A 19,945-nucleotide genomic window follows, 5' to 3' on the forward strand; every position below is an offset into this window, starting at 1 on the left:
ATGTCACTGTATATTGTCCAATCAGGCGATTGCAAAGCACACACATGCCTTGGGAAGTGTTCCGAATCGCTGGCCAATTGGATGGGAGAATTGTGAGTTATTGCACGATTTAAAGGTTTTTAAACGATTTAAATGTTTTCAACGATGTAAGCGCTGGAGTGCAATAACAATAGTCTGCTGCTGTGAGTGTGAACTTTCCAAAGGGATTCTTAAGAATATATTTCATTATCTACCAGTACGAGGTAATTGTGAGATGGAGGATGACTGATTTAAGCAGTCACACCTGGCCTGAGTCAAACTAGAACTGGACTCAGAGCTGGGTGTGGCTGCGCACCTGTTGTGCATGGACTCGATCAAGGCACAACAGGTTAAATCAGTCATCTCCACAAACAGAGAGAGAGAGAGAGAGAGAGAGAGAGAGCCTCTGTCCGGACAGTGGAGAGCCATCTGCTCTCCTGTGTAAAGTAATAATATTGTGAATTATTCCCTGAACTGAGAGGAATAAACCAGTCTACTTAGGAAAGCTGCCCTGTGTTGTGTCCTTCCTTGCCCTGGGCAGTGACTAGTCGGTCACAGTAATATTTTTGGCTAAAAAGGTTAAAGCTGAGCTCTATATTTTGATCATCATTGCTATATGGAGTGTTTGGTCAGTATCAAGGGTCTCCTCATGTCTCCATCTCTTTAGAAAACAAAACTACATTTGTAGAGATTTCAATTTTATCTACTTTTTTTTCTTTCTTTCTTTCTTTGTTTGTTTGTTTCATCACTTCCACTTTCAAATTTCATACATTTTAATGAGTCTCCAGACAGTGATACCACAGTGCACTGTATGTATAATGTATTTTTGTAAAGAGCAGACTAGATTAATAGACTCCTTGTGTTGGGGGTTGGGGGTGGAAGGCAGCTATGAATGGACTCTGCATACAGTATGTTACATACTGTACGTAGTTTTCTATATATATATACACACACATACTGTACACGGTATATGAAATGCATTGCATTACATAACAAGCATGTGTTTTCTTCTTAGAGCGGAAGGCAGAAGATGGTCACTGGCGTCACTCCCCTCGTCTGGCTATGGAACCAACCCACCCAGTTCCACTGTCTCCGTAAGTCGTTGTGTGTGTGTGTGTGTGTGTGTGTGTGTGTGTGTGTGTTGTTTTCGTTATTTTCAGCAAGTTTAAAAACAGTCATTATGACGGCATCAACGCCCACCAAAATACATTTTAGTCAACTAAATCAACTGTATAATTAGTCGACTAACACTAAAACATTCCAGGTGAATGGAATGTGACTGAAACTAAATAAACTATTGAGACTATGACTAAAATAAAAAACAACACTGGTGTGCGTGCGTGCGCGTGTGCGCGACTGCGTGCGTGTCCAAAAGCAGTCCATCTACGCATCCTGCCCTAGTGTTCTAGACAAAGACTACACTAGTACCAGGCATATCCATCTGGACACCTAGACTGGTAACCCAGCTTGACAGCCTGTTTAGGTTTATTTATTTAGCACATAATTAATAGACAATACATATCAAAGAGCAAAAATACTGTGCAGGGAAAGGAAGAAGCCAGCTGGCTTATTTCCTGTATGGAAGAGGTCATTGACCGACCCAGACGACCTTTGCTGTGTGTCACCCCCCCATTTCTCTCCCCATTTCCTGTCGGCTTACTGTAAATATATGAATAAAATAACTTTAAATAAATACATTAATAATGATACTTCCTGGTCCTGGCTCTATACTACATTACCCTCTACAAAAAATATTGGCTGATAGTAATTGATCTACAAGTTACAAGCCCCAGAATAGGTACACCAGTGTGGTAAAATATAGTGATGCCAGCATTAAAGTGGTTAGTGTCTTTCTACAGGGTGGGGGAAGGGTCAGGAAAGGAAAGTGTGTGCTTCTATTGTGAGTAAGTCTATGAGATAGACCTCTTTACTGCCTGTTAGGACAATAGGCCTTTTAAGAGCTCCTCAAAAACACTCTTTATGCTCAGCTCAGGCAGTGAAAAGGCAGCTCACAGATGCAGCTAACCTCCTTTATCCACTTCTTTTCACCACACATGGCCCAAGAAACCCAACAGACACTTGGCAGTTTAACATACTCACTGCTAGCCTGGGTGCGTGGTTATGCCTCCTCACACACATTTCTGTGCGTGTGACCCAAACAACGGGTCAATTGTGTTCTCGTAGACTACTGTCAACGCGTTGAATTTGAACCCATGGCATGGTGGGCAGGCACTTTACCGCTGCGCCACCCGAGCACCGTAGGCCGACGGTTCTGTGGAGGACAGACCGACCGCCACCACCACCAAACGGACACATTCTGTGCAATTATAGTTTGATTGTTGCAGCTGTTACAATGTCTTGATAACAACCGCTACAAAATAGTTCTACTAATATACATGCACGCACGATGTAGGGGTGCAACGGTTTTCAACCGAAAACCGAACCGTTCGGTTCCACATACACGGTTCAATGCGCTCTAATGAACCGCGCTATTTCGGTTTGCATTAATTAATTTATTACAGCTGCGAAGAATGTATTTCTCGGTCACACACTGGCCTACTTAGAAGTCTAGCACTCTATCGGTCACACACCGTCCTACTAAGAAGTCTAGCACTCTTTCGGTCACAGAAGTGTAGCACTCTGTCGGCCCACCCCCTACACACACACACACACACACAGAGAGAGAGACGGCATGATGAGGAGAATCCAGCACTCGTCTTTAAACGTCGTTCTTGGAATAATTATTGATCGTCATACACAGAGACACACACAGCGGAGTAACCTCGCGCCAACAGGCTTCTAAGCACGGTCGTTGTAAGTTTGTTCAGATCTGATTCTGCATCTGCACTCGCTGTTTGAGTGCTAATTAAGAGGGAGAGTGAGAGCAAAAACAACCCGCAGCAGGACATTCATTCCGTCAGAAAAGTACCAACAAAATACTCCCATGTCCAATCCATGACTGTAGATAGAAGCCCTTCTTCTAATAATATAAGCATAATATCCTTAAATCCTCATGTAGACTTATTGTAAACTTTTGTAGGCTATTTTTCTGAGACACGACGCATTCACTGTGAATGACTCCCCTCCCAGGAGACACTCTCCTCTCCTCTTTCCTGCATGTGCTTAATGCCCCGTGTGAGCGCATAGGTGCATTTATTTCCCCTTAAAAATAATGATGAGGCACATTAAAATAGCAATATAAGGTTTTTTTCCCCCTTTAAAATAATGAAAAGGCAGAAATGCCTAATAAAATAATATATGCTAAAAAAAGAGAAGAAAAGAAAATGCTATAAATAAACTTTTTTGAGTGGTGCAAGCCACTGCCTGGCTGGCTGGCTGGGTATGAGCATGAAAACAGCGTGGTTGTTTTTCACCACCTGTGCACAACCTAACACACACGCACATTATTAACTGTATATATGATGATTTCGTGTGTGCCAGTACAGTGACACTAGTACAGTACAGTACAGTAGAGGGTACAGTAGGGCGCGTTCCTGGGGATCACTTCACAAGGGGGTATTTTTTTTTACTGTACCGAAACCGAACCGAAACCGTGGCCCCCATACCGAGGTTCGAACCGAACCGTGGTCTAACTGAACCGTTGCACCCCTAGCACGATGTAGCACTAACGAAACCTTGTCAGTGACGTGAAGCAATTTCACACTGTGTGTGTGTGTGTGTGTGTGTGTGTGTGTGTGCAGTCGTCATCGTCGTCTCAGGAGCGTCTGCACCAGCTGCCCTACCAGCCCACCCAGGACGAGCTGCACTTCCTGTTCAAACACTTCCGCAGCTCAGAGAGCGGGACGGACGAGGATGGACGCTGCTCCGCCACGCTCATACGACCTCGCTCCCGCAGCCTCAGGTACTCCTCGGCACCAGTGGTGGAAAAAGTACTCACATTTTTTTAGGGGTGCTATAGGCTGCTAGCCCCTCCTATGTCCAGCTTTGAGGGTTTGTGCACACACACAAACATTGGGTAAGCACTAAGTACAAACATTGAAGACGAAGGTGAGGTCGCATATTGTGATTGGCCGGAATGATGATAAAAGCACCCCTCACTTCACACGGGTGTGATTTTCTTTTACTTGAGTAAAAAGTATCAATACTTCAATATAGAAAAAGTAAATTTTTAAATGTACTTGAGTGGAAGTATTGCCTTCAGGTGCTCATTATGCAGAACGTTTCCAAATGTTTAAACATCTCTTGAAAATAGCAGATGTACATTTTCACATAAATGAAGTGTAGTAAATGAATATTTGGATCCGAGATGTAGTGGAGTAGAAGTACAGAAAGATACCTCAAAATTGTACTTAAGTACCGTGCGTAAGTAAATGTACTTATCACCACTGCTCATCACTGCCGACCGGCCAGCCTTTTTCATGCATTAGAATCAGAGCGCTGCCCCTCCTAGTTTTACTTGCTAAACGTCTCATTGACGTAAATAGGTTTTGCAATGTAATGAGTATTGAGTGCAGGGATGGTCTTTTAGATGAGTCCCAGGGACATTTTACGAGTCCCACTTCAACGACGTTAGGAGTCATATTTTGCCTTTTGCATTTAACTCCCATATCATTTTATATGGTTACAATGTGGTTATATTCATGTAGAAAACGTAAGAAGAAATTATTATTATAACTAAAGCTAGCAAAATAAAAAACACAGTACAGTAGTGCATCCCGTGGATGCACAGGTCGTTGTTTTATTGCGTACCTCAACTATAAACAGTGTTTTGGGCAAAATGCACCCTATTTTAATCTCTGCGTCTACGTTGGAGTCTTGCAGAAATCAATATTGTATTACCAGTGCCACATCACCATTGCTCATTACGTTAGATTTCCATCCTCCAATTTCACACAGTAGGATTATAGCTTATACACTAAATTATATTCCATGGTGAGAACAGGGTTAGTCTCCCCGTAAAAGTAGACCAATCATCAAGAAATTCCCTATGGAGAGACGGAGGGCTCCATCTTGTGCCACCCTTATCCCTAAACTTATTTGCCATTTCTTTTACTATTTAGAATTTTTTTTTAAATACTTCAACTAGCCGATCTACATCGAGACGTTGTGAGCTAGTAGATCGGCTATTTTAAAAGGTTTCTTTAAATAGTAAAAAAATGGCAAATAAGTTTAGGGATAAGGGTTAAGGGGGTGACGCAAGATATAGCCCGGAGAGTCTTGTGGAGACACAAAGAGTCTCCTTTTGTGTCTCCATAGGGAGCATGGGGATCTGGTCATCAAAATGATTGGCTTAGGAATGCGACAAAAACATGAAAAATATTCATGAACCAAAGGGGGAAAAAAGTGACTTTGGGGGTGGTGAACTATCTCTTTACGTGAAAAACATGCGAGTACTTCTTCCCTCTGCACTGTGCTGTCGTGCCTCAGTGTTAGTCAGTGCATGCGTGGGTGGATGTGTGCTGCCTGGCAGGGAGCACAGAGCTGCAGGGTTCCTTCCAACTGCAACACACACACACACACACGCACACACACACACACACACACACACACACACGCACACACGCGTACACACACACACACACACACCCCTTTCATCTGCACCAAAATGTCCAGACAGACTGAGACACGTACTCTCTGTTCAACCAACGACAAGTTGGACAACATGGATAAAGAGAGAGGGAGAGAGAGACTGAGACTGGGAGAGGGAGACGGCAAGTGAGAGAATGATACAGCGGGAGGGGGAGAGAGAGATACAGAGACAGAGAGAGGGAGAAGGCAAGTGAGGGACTGAGATACAGAGAGAGAGGGAGAGACAGACCCTCCTCCCGGTGGGGGCTCCTCACTGGCAGATAAAAACCTAATGGGAGAGGAAAAGGGAAAATAAATTAATAAATAAATTACAATTATTGTATAATAATTATTTAAGCTTTCATCATTACATGTTTTACACTCCATTACAGGTCTAATGTCTGGTGATGATGACATGTTTTACCAGTGTGTACTACCGGTATATCATGAATATAGCTAACGCTTTGGCTACATACTAACCTGACTCTGCCAGATGGGGGCGGTATTGGGTAACCATGTTCCCCAACACAGCAACCATCTGGGATCTCTCAGGGAGTTGAGCTAACGCCGAACCGCTCCGTGGTTCGAACCAATCGGCGTGAGCTAAGGGCGGGATATGTGCGAAACTATATAGACACGTCAATATGATTGGTTGTGTTGCACGCCCCCACACGGTGATAGACAAACGGTCCCATCCAATCATCTACCAAGTGTCTTGGAAAAAAAGGAACAGCCCCGTCATCGAATTTGCTTCCGAGATCCCAGATCCCAATAAGCTGTGGAACAAATTTGTGTAGCAAGCTTCTTGGATCTGGCAGCATCAGGTTAGCTAAATACTGCCATAGACAAAAATAAATAGGATACTGCAGCACACTTTTCAATACTGCCCCCTTGTGGGCCAAGTTTAAAAATATAATAATGACAGCATTGTTTTGTAATACATGAGTCAACAATTACTAATCTTTACAAATAAATGGCTGATATTCAGTTTAAAAGTGTTTCAACTGGTCAGCCAAATGAGATATCGGCAAATTACACTAATATATGTACCGGTAAATATGTTTATCCCCCCCAAAATCACAAAGGCTAATTTGTATCTGGAGGTTGTTTCTTCTCGGTCTGAACCCCATAGAGAGGCTGTTTTTAAATGTTTCTGGTTTTCATGGTAAAACATGTTTTGTTTTGCGTTGCAGTCCCGGGAGAGCGAGCGGTTCCTTTGACAATGAGATCGTCATGATGAACCATGTGTACAGAGAACGCTTTCCAAAGGTATGTTCTGACCAAGTCAAAGTCTCAAAGTTATATTAAAGGTTTATCTATAGAACTTTAGAGGGACGCAGGTGTGTTGATTGATGTGTCTGGTGCCGGTGTTCTGCCTAACCTATGCATGTGTACTGTAGTGTAGAAGACTTTATTATGTTGTCTCATTGTGTGTGTGTGTGTGTGTGTGTGTGTGTGTGTGTGTGTGTGTGTGTGCACTTGCCGATATGCATAGGCCACAGCCCAGATGGAGGAGCGCTTGCAGGAGGTGGTCAGTCAGTGCTGTGCAGAATCGGACAGCAGTTTCCCACTGGCTGACGGGGTGCTGGGTTTCATTCAGCACCAGCTGGGCGAGCTGGTTCGGGACTGCCTGGACAAGTCCCACAAAGGCCTGGTGACCTCCAGATACTTCGCCGAGCTGCAGGAGAAACTGGACAAGCTTCTGCACGAGGTGAGAGAGCACAATAAGTGCATAATGAAGGATGTATCATTAACCTTTAATAAGGCATTGTTCCCACATAACAACCCGCTCGATGCAAACGTCAGTCTATAGTTATAAGCCTGTTTGTTCGATGTGTTTTGTCGACACGTTTGACCGGACTTTTTGACCGGTTTTTGGTTTCCGCTGTGTTTGCAGGCGTACGAGCGCTCTGAGAGCGAGGAGTTGGCCATCATCACCCAGCTGGTGAAGAAGATTCTCATCATCATCAGCCGGCCGGCACGCCTCCTCGAGTGTTTGGTGAGGAGACCATTTGTGGTTCATTCATTCTGCTAGGCTGGGACATTTGGGACTTAAATGATATTTTCATTTTGTTGGCATTATGAAACTTGCTCCTTTTTTTTAGGAATTAAATCTGCAATAAAATACAGTTGTTGAACATAATGATAATGCCAATAATATTATTTATCTATGATAATATTTAGTTAACTTTTCCTACGATTGCTCTAAGACAGTGGTTCCCAAACCTTTTAGCCTGTGACAATAGCAGATCTACAAGATCACAACGTGATGCTCCACGCCACCGCAATATGAGCTCTCAGAACGGCTATTTTCACTACTACTACTTGTTGTTTTCTAATTTATGGAATTTCTTTGATTGTTTGTTGGTTTCTTCATGAAATTACCGATTTTTATTTATTTTTTATTATAATTGAATTGTTTTAAATTAAAGTTTTTTTTGCTTTTTTTTAAATGGTAATAATTAAAAACTAAATGTAGGAAACAAAAATAAATAAACCCATAAAAATTGGTCCGCGACCCAACCTTGGCTCTAAGAAGTAAGAAGCACCTGTACCCTAACTGTATAACTCTACCCTAACTGTATAACTGTACCCTAACTGTATCCTGTTGGCAGGAGTTTGACCCGGAGGAGTTTTACCACCTGCTGGAGGCGGCAGAAGGTCACGCCAAGGTCGGCCAGGGGATCAAAACGGACATTCCACGCTACATCATCAGCCAGCTGGGTCTGAACCGAGACTTTTTGGAAGGTAAATACCACGTCTGTCAGAGCTGGGCCACAGTACCTTCTTAAGAAATTAGCCAAACGTAGCTTAGTTTATTCATTCGCACACATGTAGACTGAAGTCTGATGGTCCCCAGACCACTGGTTGAGAACCACTGGACTAACAGTGGTCATTGAGGTGGTCCCCACAGCTAAATGATGGAGAGTTCGTGACCAAATGAGAGTGTAATATGAAACCAAATGGACCTGTAAGGGTTCATTTGGTTTCATTTTATGCTCTCGAGTTAAATTATTGTAAACATCTGCATTACTTATTTTACAAGTAACACAATTAGAGAATGTAGAATAATTGTTATTTTGATCAACATTTGCCTTATCTCTCCTATGGTATACGACATTGTGGACAAAATGTTATCCAACGAAAACTAAATATGATATATTTAGTTTTGCGTCAGAGGTTAAATATCATCAAATGGTAGTCCGTGGCTCAAATGCTGAATAAATAATGTACCTTGTTATGAAAAAGGTTGAAAACTGCTGTGATAGTCAGCACACAAGTGCATACACTATAAACAAGATGATTTGTCTGTGCAAAGCACGGTGTAATTAAAGCGCTAATGATGATTGATGTTATTTTTCTTTGTGTTTGTCAGACATGGTCAATCTGGAGCCATACGATGTAGACACTGATGTTGTGGAGGTACAGTAACTAACTACTGTGTATTGTAGCTTCTGTTTTGTCATGATGTTGTTTTTTGCCATTTTTGTATGATTTTTGTATTGAAGTACTTTGTAAATGAAGTTTGTTTGTTCTTTCTGTCTTTCTTTGTAGAATAAATGCCCCCAGGCGCTGACCCCGACTCGAAGGAAACCTCTAGAGAGTGACTTTGAAACAATCAAACTGATCAGCAATGGAGCTTATGGGTGAGAAGATTAAATGTCTGTGGTTGCAAAAGTAAAGTATTTAATAGTGTGTCCTGTCAGTCCTAAAGATCAGATTTCGTCAGGTAGAGGAAACTGTTCCCAAACTGTTAATTTTCAGGATTCAAATTTAAAGGGAGCAAATTAGCAGATCTACATACAAGCTCAAAACCTTCGAGCTTGTGGATCGTCTACCTTGGCTACTTTTGTGCGTCGCTGTAGTACGATCAAGTAGGTCGTTAATTTGCGCAAAAAGAAAATGGAGATGTGAGGTTTCTGCCCGACGGCAACAATTTGAGCAACAAAACGGATTTGCCTGCAGTCTGAACCAGGCCTTAACTGTCTCCTGTGTTCCTGTGGCGTGTTGAACAGGGCTGTGTACCTGGTCCGCCACAAGGAAACCCGGCAGCGCTTCGCCATGAAGAAGATCAACCGTCAGAACCTGGCGCTGAGGAACCAGATCCAACAGGTGTTCGTGGAGCGCGACATCCTCATCTTCGCCGAGAACCCCTTCGTCGTGTCCATGTTTTGCTCATTTGAGACGCGGCGGCACCTCTGCATGGTGATGGAATACGTGGAAGGTACCGTGTACTGTGTGTGCACAACTTGTGTGTAGTTGTATTTGCTATGTATTCGTGCAAGGATTAAGATTAAAGGACCCCCCCCCCCCCCCTGGGTCATTTACCTTTCGGGACCCCCACCCTGACCCCCACTCATGTGTGGGTCAAGAAAGCACCTATAGAAATGTTATCGTACAGTATTTATCTTTTTTAAGTATATATCTTAAAATACAGACGATTGGATTCAATGCAAATTCCCCTGGACAGTACTGTTCAGGTGTTTTTGCCCAGTCCACACTCTGTCCATGTACAGTATGTATAGGTGTGTGTGTAGTTGGTTCATCAGAGACATTGTAGTTGAGGTTCTATTTTGGAGCCGAGTTTCTGTTTCAGTTTGCTGGACAAACAGTTGAGCTAAACACTTACATCATAAGTTATGACAACATCATGTCAAATCTATTGTAAATGTTGAATATATTTGTTTATTTTGTAGTGACTTGAGTGCAAGATTTGAGGGCTTGCACTCAAGTTCCTTGATAATCATCAATCATCATCATTACTAACAACCAATACTAAGGAATTCAGGGATCAAACCAACTTACAAGTTACAAACCAACTTACCCTAATGGTTAGAAAGTCTGATGACCACAAATCCGTTGTAATTCAATTTGTGTCCAGAGCCTCACCATGAGTTGTTTTATGCCCAGGTGGTGACTGTGCCAACCTGCTGAAGAACATGGGCCCTCTGCCAGTAGAAATGACACGCATGTACTTTGCGGAAACCGTGCTGGCCTTGGAATACCTTCACAACTATGGCATCGTGCACAGAGACCTCAAACCTGACAAGTAAGACTCACATTCTCTATATCAGTGGTTCCCAAAGCTTTTATTCCGTATGCCCAAAAGAGAAATTACATTCGTTTCATGAAATTACTGAAATAAATAATTTAATTTTCTTTTTAATTCATGAAAATAAATCATTTTTTGGGATTTTTTTTGGAAAATGTTTTGAAAGTGGGTCCCGACCCAGTGTTTGGAAACCAGTGCTCTATATGATAAGACATGTTATTGAAAGTACTGCTGCCTGCCTGTGAACAACATAACTTGAGATGGATCCATTTTCACGAAACTTGGTTATGAGTCCATGTCCCTGAAGATATAATTAACCTTTTGGGTTGAAAGATCAAAGGTCAAAATTGCATAATGTAGGCAGGGTTTATTCTTTTGTGCCTCCCCTGCTGGTTTTCTGCTCAGTGCTCGCACTAAATAAAGCTGATTAAAATATTGAGAAATTTTGACCATAATGTACCAGCATGCGCAAGCATGTTATACTTGACAATCCAGAATATTTCATTCAACTTTATTGTCGCATCATATGTGTAAATAACCCATTTTGACCTGAGATCAGATTCTAAAAATGTCTTCTACATCCTGACAGTCTTCTGAAAAAGCTATGTTTCTATGTCAGTCGTTCTTCGATTTTTCAAAAATAGCAGCTCGTAGCTTGTAGATCTGCTAGTTTTCAATAGCTAAAGCATAGCATAATGCTAACACCGAAAGGGGTTCCCGCCCAGAATGGGATAAGAGGATGAGGAGGACTTATTTTGGGCAAGCTCCATCGTTCCGAGTTTTCAGGAAAGCAAGGAGGAAAAACACAGGTGAAGAAACTGTATTTGTATTCGCCTCATAGTTTGGTCCACTCTGTACTCCCAACAGCCTGTTGATTACTTCCATGGGACACATCAAGCTGACGGACTTCGGCCTGTCCAAGATCGGCCTGATGAACATGACCACCAACCTGCTGGAAGGCCACATGGAGAAGGACACCCGAGAGTTCCTCGACAAGCAGGTGAGATGAGAGCTTCATTAGCCCATTCTGACCTGAGATCAGATTCATACGAGGTTTCCACGGGACACACACTGGTCTGATTAACCCATTCTGACCTGAGATCAGATTCTAGAAATGTCAGTCGTTCTTCGAATTTTTCAAAAATAGCAGACCTACAAGCTCGTATCGCGCCACTCGGTGGCGCGATATGAGCTTGTAGATCTGCTATTTTTCAATAGCTAAAGCATAACATGATGCTAATACCAAAATGGGTTCCCGTTCAGAATGGGTTAGAAGAGTGGTTCCCAAACCGGAGGTCTTGAGTTATGTTACAACTCATATTATGTCTAGGGGTAAGATGAGTAGGCAACATAGGAAGGAGGAACAGGAAACCATGATCAAACGCAAGGTTTTTATTATAATATAGAATAATAAAACGTAATCAAAAGTATAATATTTACAATGAAGTACCCCTAAATTATTTTGGGGGGGTCGCCCCAGGTGATTAGCTTAATGTGCAACGGTGGCGGTATCCTATCGGGTCAAGCTGTTAAAATATGCAGGAACTGAATATGACATGTGTGGCATGTCATTGCTCTCTCCTCTGTATGGTCTAATTCACAAGTGAATCTCAAAATGGGGTCCAAGGACGCCCAGGGGTCCTTGAGAACGTTCTCCAGGGTGTCCCCTGCAAAATAAAGTTTAAACACTTTCTCCACTATTTTCGAACATTTTGGGGGAAAAATGGAACGCCAGGTTGATAGTAGCCTGGAACTCACCTATGCTTTTTATGGCATAGGCAGCTCCCGGCAGGATCCGCCGGGAGAAACTATGCGCAGCTGCGCGACATGATACTAATTACTTATAGCGACAGAGAGAGAGAGAGGAGTGCGTGCTGTGTGTCAATTTAACAAAGGTGCAGACGATCAGAAATCAGCAGAGAGTGAGCAATGTTTGCGCTACTCTATGAGTCTATGCCGAATTGAAGTGGACTCGGACCCAGACTTTTTTTTTCTCCCTGGAAATTAAAACGTCTGGGTTTCCGAGGCTAGGTTGATAGTGGTTAAAGGCTTTTACGATTTTGGAGATGTTGAAGGATCTGGTTTTCTGTAGGTGTGTGGAACGCCGGAATACATCGCCCCGGAGGTCATCCTTCGCCAGGGATACGGGAAGCCAGTGGACTGGTGGGCCATGGGGGTCATCCTCTACGAGTTCCTGGTGGGCTGCGTGCCGTTCTTCGGAGACACTCCGGAGGAGCTGTTCAGCCACGTTGTCAGCGGTGAGCATCGACTGAATACTGTGAAGCTTAAAGGCATACTGTGTGCGAGGTTCCCCTCGCTTGCTGTCGTCTCTCCCCTCAACCTTTTGGAATAAAATGCGAGCAGGGATCTAACATCACTGTCCAACATTGACTTGTCAACATGGTTTCATTGGAGACATTTCTACAATCACACAATTGATATGCAGCATCTCTTCCACATAGCACCGTACTGAGAGAGCGAGTGACAGAGAGAGAGAGAGAGAGTTGCAGAGAAAAATGGACAGAGACTAAATAGAGTGAGGGAGACAGAGATATGCAAAGACAAAGATTTGTTTGATGTCGCGTCGCCAGAAATAATTATTAGAGCATGCATCCTGGCAGAAAGAAATCCCTGTGGTGCATAAATCAAACTCACAATGCGTCACCAGCTTTTCTGTGCCGTTATTGGCTGGAAGCTCCAAGGAAACGCCCAAATATGTCCCGGTCGACCAAAACAGTCAAAACCCCCAAAGTACAATTACTGCGTTGCAGGTAAACACACCACCATTTTTATGAAAATACAGGGCAAAGTTACATGGTATCTAGAGGTTAGCGTATGATCTTTCATACTTGGATGATATGAAATGATCATATGATATAATCACCCACACAGTCCAGGCCCAATGTCTACAAACTCCTCTTCATCACCGTCTCTAAAACGGGAATGAATATTCCTTATCAAGGTCCTGTCATTTATTTTGATAATAATTCATGCAAATGCTCCCACACAATCCGGTCCCGTGACCACTAACTCTGCAGCCTTCAACGACTCCAAAACGGAAATATTCCATCAAAGCATGCAGCGCCATCAGGCGAGACTCTGTAGTTCCTTCTCTTCTAGTCCACGTTGCTTATGTTTTGTTTTTGTTTACTTAGGTATGCATGTATGTTTGTCGATGTCCGCCACTGCCTTCTTTATTGTAAGGTTCTCGTTCAACTACACCGCTGTCCACTTCAGCTTCTTCTCGCTTACCGAAAAGTACTGATTTACAAGTTAACGATACATCGACTCAGCAACATTGTTACTGTGAATTTTTTACACGTTGTTAGTACACACGTTCTTAATTTGAAAGAACTTCATGACTTGCCATTCCAGCGTTTGTCTTTTAAGGTTTTACTTCGTTCATCGGATCAAGTAGCATAGGTTGTTTTTTTGCCGCTTTCTCAGCTCATCTGACATGAACTTCAGAGATCTTCTGATCTCCCCCAACTCTCCCTCGACTGCATCACTGGCTTACTTTGATGGCATTGTTTTCTTTATGGCATTTACTTTTTGTTTAGGTTCTTTTTACTTGGTAGTATTAGCTGCAATTTGTGTCATTTGTTGTATGAATCCTCTAATTTGCCTGTGTTTCTGTTGCGTCTAGATGACATAATTTGGCCCGAGGGAGATGATGCCTTGCCAGTTGATGCACAGGACATGATCAACCAACTCCTGAGACAGAGCCCTCTAGAACGATTTGGAACAGGTACAACATACGGCTAGCAGGTGCACTATTGTGAGCTTGTAGATGGGCTAGATCCTGTGTTCCTGTGACATCTATGTGGAATGATTATCAACAGAAAGTTTAATTCTCATAATGGGTCTCAGAGTTGTCGGTGTGAATCTTCGCCCCGTATTTGACTGGCTGTGAAACGTGTGTGTTTTTAGGCGGGGCATCCGAGGTGAAGCACCACTCGTTCTTCGCGGGTCTGGACTGGAACGGTCTGCTGAGACAGAAAGCTGAGTTCATCCCCCAGCTGGAGGCGGAGGACGACACCAGCTACTTTGACAGTAGGTTACATTCCCATCATAAAGGAGACACTTCTGGAGTGGAACATTATGCAATTGAAGCTGATGAATTATCTTTGTGCAGTATTTTCTCCTGATGATTGGATAACATTGGACATCGGTATGAAAATGTAATAAAGAGCTGGAGGGCGGAGAGACCTTTTCGTTTAATTACTCACATCTCTTTAATTATGAAGTGTTACACAAATTGGGTTTAGGATTGGTTGAAATAAAGCCTGCATGTGTCTTCATTATCAGCTCGTTCCGATCGCTATCACCACCTGGCCTCCGACGAGGATGAGGATGAGACGAACGACGAAGAGTCTTCCCTCGAAATACGACAGTTTTCTTCCTGGTCGAATCGTTTCAGCAAGGTGAGGAAGACCACATCAATGAAGAGAAATCTCCAAGTGATACCTCAATATTAAAAGAAGACATTTCTAGATTTTCTTGTAGCTTTCGTGTGTGTTTTTTCTCCACGGTGCTCTGCAGTGGTCCAGTTATATATTCTACTTTGTACTTTGTACGGCCGGGGTTCCCAAACCTTAATAAATAAATGTTGGTATCTCCCCGGGACCCAAACTTACCAATATATAAGTTATGAATTAACTTTTTAAACCCATATCTAATAGTCTTGGAGTAATAATCATTTTACGAGAAATTGTAGGAAACTGTAGGGGGAAAAAAATAATTACTCACAAAAAACACAACGAAGGTCCTTTTTAACCCATTAAAACCAGAAAAGCATCTGTGTCTTTTGAGATTGTAAGCACTTTAACCATTATTTTATACTTTGGCAATTCAAAAATAGCAGATCACTTTATGCCACACTATATGACCTTGTAGATCTGCACAAGAAATTAAGTCGTGAACGGGACTCTTTGAAATACATTTTTAAAGCAAACATTTTTACTTCAAATCTTTGCTTCTGGGGCTCCCTGGAACAACATATTTTGAGATGGGCGGGGGGGGGGGGGGGGGGGGTCGGTGGCCAAATACATCCTTGACATGAAAAGGTTTTGAGCACCACTGAATTATACCAACATAGGCTTATTTAGAAAACCGATTTTAGAAGATATTTGTAGGTTGGGGCCCTCTGTCTACCGTAACTGAGTTAACAACTGCGTCGGTGTGTGTGTGTGTGTGTGTGTGCAGGTGTACAGCAGCACGGAGCACCTGGCCACTCCGTCCAACATCAGCTTCTCGTCAGACCGCAGCCACAGCGAGGAGCACAGCGAGGACCGCTGGGACAGCGGCAGGCTCACCCCTTCCCCCGCCCCCGGAGACGCTCACAGACAAAGCGGCATGGAGCGCACCAGCTGCGGGTACGACTGGCATGATTGCGGCACATTTTGAGGAGGGGCACATTTTGAGATGGGATAGTGTGTCGAGTCGACGTCCTAATTGCAACGTCCCTGCCTGAGTTTAGGCCGGAGAGCTATATGCACTGTTATGTCCTTCCTTACCCCCCTCCCTGCCCTCAGTTCCTGGCTCTCTCTCTGCTGTTCCTGTCTCTCTCTAAATTATTCATAAACTGCTTACAGATGCACTACTTAAATATATAGCCTCCAGTTAAAAGCTTTGGATTAGCATCACGGATTAGTTTAAACCCGCCATGCATGTTGGGAGCCACGGGTGATTTTCCACCCGCAGCACGGGTGATTTTTCACCCGCAGCTCGGGTTTGTCTGACTATTGACTCTAGGAATGTTATGGTGGTATGTCTAACCAATGTATGCACCCCGTTTCGATGTTTGTAGCCTCCGTCCCCGTGCGTCCTCCAGCTCCTCGCAGTCGGAGAGGAGCAGCAGTCCTCTGGTGATGAGCAGCACCCACAGTCTGGAGACCAGTCCTCTGGTGATGAGCAGCACCCACAGTCTGGACACCATGCCCCGCTTCGCCTTCTCCACTGACGACGAAGGTACAGGAGTGTTGAGTGATGGTGGACGATGGTAGTTTAGTTCAGAGGTTCTCAAATAGGGGTACGCAGAGGTAGTGGTACGTGAGAGAAAATGGGGAAAAACTGGACACGGTTTTCTCCAATTGTTTAACTTCATGTTGTTCACTCCTTTTCTTGTAATGTTACATTCTTCGTTCGTAGCATCAGGTGGATACCTCATTATGTCCAAAATAGGCTACTTTTCACGATTCAAAAATATGGAGCTGTTAGGTTTCTGCCCGGCAGCAACTATAAGGGCGTGTAGTCGGCTAAAGGGGGTACTTTGGTCCAGAAATCAGGAAAAGGGGTTACTGAAGCCAAAAAGGTTTGAGAACCACTGGTTTAGTTCACTGGTTCTCAAACATTTATGTGCCAAGGACACATGAAATTGATTGATATATATTTTGGCCGTCTGAAAATGCTTTGAGCCTGGAACCCTGGCACATTTTTTATATTAAAAACATTTTTTGATAGATGTACAAGCTCGCAGCGCCAGCACAACTGGTCAAAATGACTGTGATGCTATATTAACAACCTTTCCTGGGGACCCCCTGGAACAGCTTTCCGTGCTCGGACAGACACAGGGACACGCATACGCATGCATACAGTACATAGGGTAGGAGGCACACACATCTCTGCGTAATGGAGCGGAGGCACTGCTCAAAAAGTATTCAAGCTTGCAAAGATACCAGGCCAGCAGGTATACCGGTATAACGATAAAAGACAGAAATACAAAGGACAAGAACAAGTCCATCACTTATCTCATCTGTTTCCCTCGACTGTGCCGTGTGTTCTATAGCTGAGGTGGTGGTGTCCAACCTGAAACGCATCAGGATCCGTAGCAACAGCACCGGGGCCAAACACTCCTCTCCCAAGGACCCGGCCGGACCCCCGCGCTACGGCAACCAGCTGGAGACCCCCGACAGACAGGGGCTGCCCTGCGGAGGGAAGGTCCCCAAGTCTGCCTCCGTGTCCGCCCTGTCCCTCATCATCACCGCGGGTAGGCGTCACCTCGAAGGTTACACCTTGTTGTTGAAATGTGGCTGTGCTATACACATAAACCTGCCTTGCCTTGAAAGCGACGGCGGCCCACCCACGGTGGCTCAAGATTCAATAATTGATTTGCCATGTCAACAAGTTGATAGGAATTTGTCTTGGTTCATACTCGACATATATACAGACAACCATAGATACACAAACAAGAAGGACAAGACAAGACAATACAATACAAAAACCAGCAGCATAGGAAATTACATTCAGTTTTTTAAAGTGCTATATGCATATTGCTACAAGTTCAGATGTCATCAATCATCAATCAGATTTATTGTTACTTCCACAAATATACACTGGGCATACAGGGGAGCAAAATACCGTTCTCCATGGCTCATGGTGCTTCACATTTAAAAACAATAGACGCATTAAAAAGAGGCAAGGCCTTATTAAAAAAGCATGTCTAATGGCTACGAGGTAAGTGCTATCTCTGAAGCGAGATGTTGAGCTCTTGATACTTCTATATCTCCTGCCTGATGGGAGGAGATTGAAGAGGTGATGTGCAGGATGGGAGTTGTCTGCAATGATTTTATTTTGCCTTCCCTAATTATTCTGGTGGAATAGAGTGAGAAAAGGGTAGGGAGGCTACATCCAATGGTTTTTGATGCGCGACGTACTACTCTTTCCTACTTTGATTTGTCTTGAGAGGTTGTGTGACCGAACCAGACTCACTTGTCAAGTGATGAGATGGTTTGGGACGCACGCATTTCCAGGGATATATATTTTACCAGTTGATAAACGGATCAAATGACACTGGTTCTGTCCTCCTCCTCTCTAGACGACACGCTCTTCAGCCTCCAGCCCAGTCCCGTCTCCCCTCGCTCCCTCTCCTCCAACCCGTCGTCCAGAGACTCGTCCCCCAACAGAGGGGACCTGTCCCTCGGCCTCGGCAGCGCGCGGCCCCCCATCGTGGTCCACACGTCCGGGAAGAAGTACGGCTTCACTGTGCAGGCCATCCGAGTGTACATGGGAGACAGTGACGTGTACACGGTGCACCACATGGTGTCGGTGAGTCACTATTATTATTATTATCTGTCGGGTGGAAACCTCATTGTCCTTTTTGGGATAAAAAGCTCAAAAAGCAGTGCTTTGTGCACCGTTTTGACGCTTTTGTGTGACGCTGTAGTACAGGGCTGGGAAATGTTGACGATGGCGAGGGCCAATATATTTCCACACTCCCTCCAGAGGGCCACAGCTATTTTTGCTACTGTCGTAGCAAAAATAGCTATTTTTGCTATATTTGAATTGGAAATCTGACATTTATTTTGCTATTTTTGAATTTGAATCCTGAAAAGTAACCTAGTTTTTATTGAATTTCAAATGCATTTAGGTATAGTTAACTTTATGAACTGGACACAAATAAAAAGTACTAGTCATTTAATACTAGTCATGAAGTAATTAAAGCGGGTTTTGGAATTGTAAACAGCTGAAATCAATACTATATCAGTGTTCTGATATTAACATGAGGGCCGCATTAAGTGAAGGTGGGGGCCGCATGTGGCCCCCTTGGCTGCCAGTTTCCCCACCCCTGCTGTAGTATGATCAAGTGTGGCATTAATTTACGAAGAAACACAAAGGTAAAATATTTATCCAGGTATATCGGTCCACATATAGGCTTTGTCCTGCGTTGCGTGTTTGAGTACCCGTTCATGACGACCTTTGCTGCATGTCTCTCCCCTTCTCTCTCCCCCTCTTTCCTGTCCATCTTCACTTGTAACTATTAATAATGGCAGAAAAGCCTAAAACAAATCGTCAAGAGGCTTCTGCAATGATTAATCACTTGATTAATCATCTTTTTCATTGGATAGCTATTTATAAAACCCATAGACGGTCTCAACCACTTTCAACCTGGCGTCCCTGTTTTGGGCATATTATAATATGGGAAAACTGTCCCCAAAAAGACCAAATCTACAAGCTCACACAACCTGTCGGTGTGTAGGTCGAGCTATCGTCTGTACTTTTGCCACGACGGTCATACGCTATGAAGTATGAAATAAAATGACAGTAATTTAATACACATTCTGTTCTTCCTGTCTCAGAGTGTGGAGGAAGGAAGTGCCGCCTACGAGGCGGGACTCCGGGCCGCTGACCTCATCACCCACGTGAACGGAGAGTCTGTCCAAGGCCTGGTTCACCCCGAGATGATCGAACTGCTGCTGAAGGTACGCAAACCTTTTTTTTTAATTAAGCTTAAGCAGATACAGGTTATGAGAAAATACATTCAAAGAGCCTATCAATGACCTGCAGCTACTCAGTCGGGCGTACAATATGTCTAAACTGAATGTTGGATGAATGACAGTCCTTGAC

The 19,945-nt window shown here is 43.6% G+C and overlaps 1 protein-coding gene across 2 annotated transcripts in view; it reads left to right on the forward strand.

The window, feature by feature from the left end:
• mast3b (microtubule associated serine/threonine kinase 3b) overlaps positions 1 to 19,945 on the forward strand; it is a 55,366-nt gene that overhangs the window by 24,387 nt on the left and 11,034 nt on the right. For both annotated transcript variants that reach the window (XM_080770970.1, XM_080770971.1), the window contains 20 exons: positions 1,034 to 1,112; positions 3,720 to 3,880; positions 6,741 to 6,816; positions 7,043 to 7,258; positions 7,445 to 7,546; positions 8,163 to 8,295; positions 8,924 to 8,970; positions 9,103 to 9,194; positions 9,564 to 9,772; positions 10,459 to 10,597; positions 11,468 to 11,600; positions 12,693 to 12,858; positions 14,247 to 14,348; positions 14,531 to 14,653; positions 14,909 to 15,024; positions 15,806 to 15,975; positions 16,410 to 16,570; positions 17,388 to 17,588; positions 18,417 to 18,646; positions 19,678 to 19,800. In XM_080770970.1, the coding sequence (XP_080627096.1) occupies positions 1,034 to 1,112; positions 3,720 to 3,880; positions 6,741 to 6,816; positions 7,043 to 7,258; positions 7,445 to 7,546; positions 8,163 to 8,295; positions 8,924 to 8,970; positions 9,103 to 9,194; positions 9,564 to 9,772; positions 10,459 to 10,597; positions 11,468 to 11,600; positions 12,693 to 12,858; positions 14,247 to 14,348; positions 14,531 to 14,653; positions 14,909 to 15,024; positions 15,806 to 15,975; positions 16,410 to 16,570; positions 17,388 to 17,588; positions 18,417 to 18,646; positions 19,678 to 19,800 (2,779 nt within the window). The remainder of the gene's footprint in view (positions 1 to 1,033; positions 1,113 to 3,719; positions 3,881 to 6,740; positions 6,817 to 7,042; positions 7,259 to 7,444; positions 7,547 to 8,162; positions 8,296 to 8,923; positions 8,971 to 9,102; positions 9,195 to 9,563; positions 9,773 to 10,458; positions 10,598 to 11,467; positions 11,601 to 12,692; positions 12,859 to 14,246; positions 14,349 to 14,530; positions 14,654 to 14,908; positions 15,025 to 15,805; positions 15,976 to 16,409; positions 16,571 to 17,387; positions 17,589 to 18,416; positions 18,647 to 19,677; positions 19,801 to 19,945) is intronic.

This window comes from Protomyctophum bolini (genome assembly GCF_963924005.1).
Source record: "Protomyctophum bolini genome assembly, chromosome: 8".
Classification (NCBI taxonomy): domain Eukaryota; kingdom Metazoa; phylum Chordata; class Actinopteri; order Myctophiformes; family Myctophidae; genus Protomyctophum; species Protomyctophum bolini.